The sequence below is a fragment of the Austrofundulus limnaeus genome, unplaced genomic scaffold (assembly GCF_001266775.1).
Source record: "Austrofundulus limnaeus strain Quisiro unplaced genomic scaffold, Austrofundulus_limnaeus-1.0 Scaffold179, whole genome shotgun sequence".
In the NCBI taxonomy this organism is placed as follows: domain Eukaryota; kingdom Metazoa; phylum Chordata; class Actinopteri; order Cyprinodontiformes; family Rivulidae; genus Austrofundulus; species Austrofundulus limnaeus.
In genome coordinates this window covers 748808-751604 of record NW_013952581.1, presented here as the reverse complement: position 1 = coordinate 751604, position 2797 = coordinate 748808, and the positions used below count along the sequence as shown (strand labels likewise).

The 2797-nt window shown below is 45.3% G+C and overlaps 1 protein-coding gene across 1 annotated transcript in view; it reads left to right on the top strand.

Moving 5' to 3' along the window:
- Nucleotides 1-2797, top strand: part of nt5e (5'-nucleotidase, ecto (CD73)) — a 17220-nt gene that overhangs the window by 5765 nt on the left and 8658 nt on the right. The window contains exon 3 of the mRNA XM_014017946.1: nucleotides 1186-1374. Coding sequence (XP_013873400.1) covers nucleotides 1186-1374 — 189 coding nt within the window. The remainder of the gene's footprint in view (nucleotides 1-1185; nucleotides 1375-2797) is intronic.

Sequence of the window (2797 nt, the reverse complement as noted above, 5' to 3'; positions counted from 1 at the left end):
TTGTCTCTGGTTCACATATCTTTCTCTGGTCTCTGGTTCACATATCTGTCTCTGGTCTCTGGTCCACAGATTTGTCTCTGGTTCACATATCTTTCTCTGGTCTCTGGTTCACATATCTGTCTCTGGTCTCTGGTCCACAGATCTGTCTCTGGTTCACAGATCTGTCTCTGGCCTCTGGTTCACATATCTGTCTCTTGTCCACAGATCTGTCTCTGGTCTCTGGTTCACATATCTGTCTCTGGTCTCTGGTCCACAGATTTGTCTCTGGTTCACATATCTTTCTCTGGTCTCTGGTTCACATATCTGTATCTGTCTCTTGTCCACAGATCTGTCTCTGGTTCACATATCTGTATCTGGTTCACATATCTGTCTCTGGTCTCTGGTTCACAGATCTGTCTCTGGCCTCTGGTCCACAGATTTGTCTCTGGTTCACATATCTTTCTCTGGTCTCTGGTTCACATATCTGTCTCTGGACTCTGGTTCACATATCTGTCTCTTGTCCACAGATCTGTCTCTGGTCTCTGGTTCACATATCTTTCTCTTGTCCACAGATCTGTCTCTGGACTCTGGTTCACATATCTGTCTCTGGTCCACAGATCTGTCTCTGGTCTCTGGTTCACATATCTGTCTCTTGTCCACATATCTGTCTCTTGTCCAAAGATATTTTTCTGGTCCACAGATCTATCTCTGGTCTCTGGTTCACATATCTATCTCTTGTCCACAGATCTGTCTCTTGTCCACAGATCTGTCTCTTGTCCACAGATCTGTCTCTTGTCCACAGATCTGTCTCTTGTCCACAGATCTGGCTCTGGTTCCCATACGTATCTGTCTCTGGTCTCTGGTTCACATATCTGTCTCTGGTCTCTGGTCCACAGATCTGTTTCTGGTCTCTGGTCCACAGATTTGTCTCTGGTCTCTGGTTCACATATCTGTCTCTTGTCCACAGATCTGTCTCTGGTCCACAGATCTGTCTCTGGTTCACATATCTGTCTCTTGTCCACAGATCTGTCTCTGGTCCACAGATCTGTCTCTGGTCCACAGATCTGTCTCTGGTTCACAAATCTGTCTCTTGTCCACAGATCTGTCTCTGGTCTCTGGTCCACATATCTGTCTCTGGGTCACAGATCTGTCTCTGGTCCAGATGTCTGTGTTTGGTCTGTCTCACCTGCTGATGTGTCCCATCAGGACCTCATGTGCAGTTTGAGGACGAGGTCAGCGCCCTGCAGCCACACGTGGACAAGCTGCTGACGCTCGGCGTCAACAAGATCATCGCTCTGGGACACTCCGGCTTCATCGTGGACCGTCTCATCGCTCAGAAGGTCCGCGGCGTGGACGTGGTGATCGGAGGACACACCAACACCTTCCTGTGGACAGGTAGACTCCAGATGGTCCACACACGTGTGTCTGCAGCTGCTGCTGCTCTCAGCCTCAGAAATAATGAGAAAATATTAAACATCCTGTTTTTAGATTGAACAGTTAGTTTTTAATCTTTCAGGTTTATTTTAGATGTTTGTGCAGAAACTTTGTTTTTAATGTTTTTATTCAGAGGTGATGGAAACACAATGTCTCATCAGGTCTGCTTAGTGACACTGGATCAGATCCTGAACAACAAGACTTTTTAAGAAGTGAGAAACTGAAGGGAGCAGAAAGAAAACCTCAGGAAACTTTGTGGTTCAGACTGAAGCAAACAAGCTGGTAACACGTCTGGACTCTAGAATGACTCGGTTCTGATAAATATAGATGGCAGGCAGCACAAACAGGAAGTCAGCAGCTGGGCTGGACCTCAAACCACAGACTGATTCAGTGGGTTGTTCTGTGGAACAAATGAATCATTTTCTGTCCCTCAAAGCTGACAGCCAAGAATTCAAACAATAGAAACCAAGTTTATTCTGCTGAGTCATGGTTAATCTCTGGAACAGAAACAGTGTTTATTCTGCTGAGTCATGGTTAATCTGGGACGAAACCATGTTTATTCTTCTGAGTCATGGTTAATCACAGGGACAGAATCCGTGTTTATTCTGCTGAGTCATGGTTAATCTCAGGGACAGAAACAGTTTATTCTGCTGAGTCATGGTTAATCTCGGACAGAAACAGTGTTTATTCTGCTAAGTCATGGTTAGTCTTGGGGGGCAGAAACTGTTTATTCTGCTGAGTCGTGGTTAATCTCGGGGGCAGAAACCGTGTTTATTTTGCTGATTCGTGGTTAATCTCGGAGACAGAAACCGTGTATTTCTGCTGAGTCATGGTTAATCTCAGGGACAGAAACTGTGTTTATTCTGCTGAGTCATGCTTAATCTCGGTGACAAAAAACGTGTATTTCTGCTGAGTCATGGTTAATCTCAGGGACAGAAACAGTGTTCATTCTGTTGAGTCATGCTTAATCTCGTGGACAGAAACCGTGTTTATTCTGCCGAGTCGTGCTTAATCTCGGGGACAGAAACCATGTTTATTCTGCCGAATCATGCTTAATCTCGTGGACAGAAACCGTGTTTATTCCGCCGAGTCATGCTTAATCTCGTGGACAGAAACCATGTTTATTCTGCCGAGTCATGCTTAATCTCGTGGACAGAAACCGTGTTTATTCTGCCGAGTCATGCTTAATCTCGTGGACAGAAACCGTGTTTATTCTGCCGAGTCATGCTTAATCTCGTGGACAGAAACCGTGTTTATTCTGCCATGTCATGCTTAATTTTGGGGACAGAAACTGTGTTTATACTGCCGAGTCATGCTTAATCTCGTGGACAGAAACCGTGTTTATTCTGCCGAGTCATGCTTAATCTCTTGGACAGAAACCGTG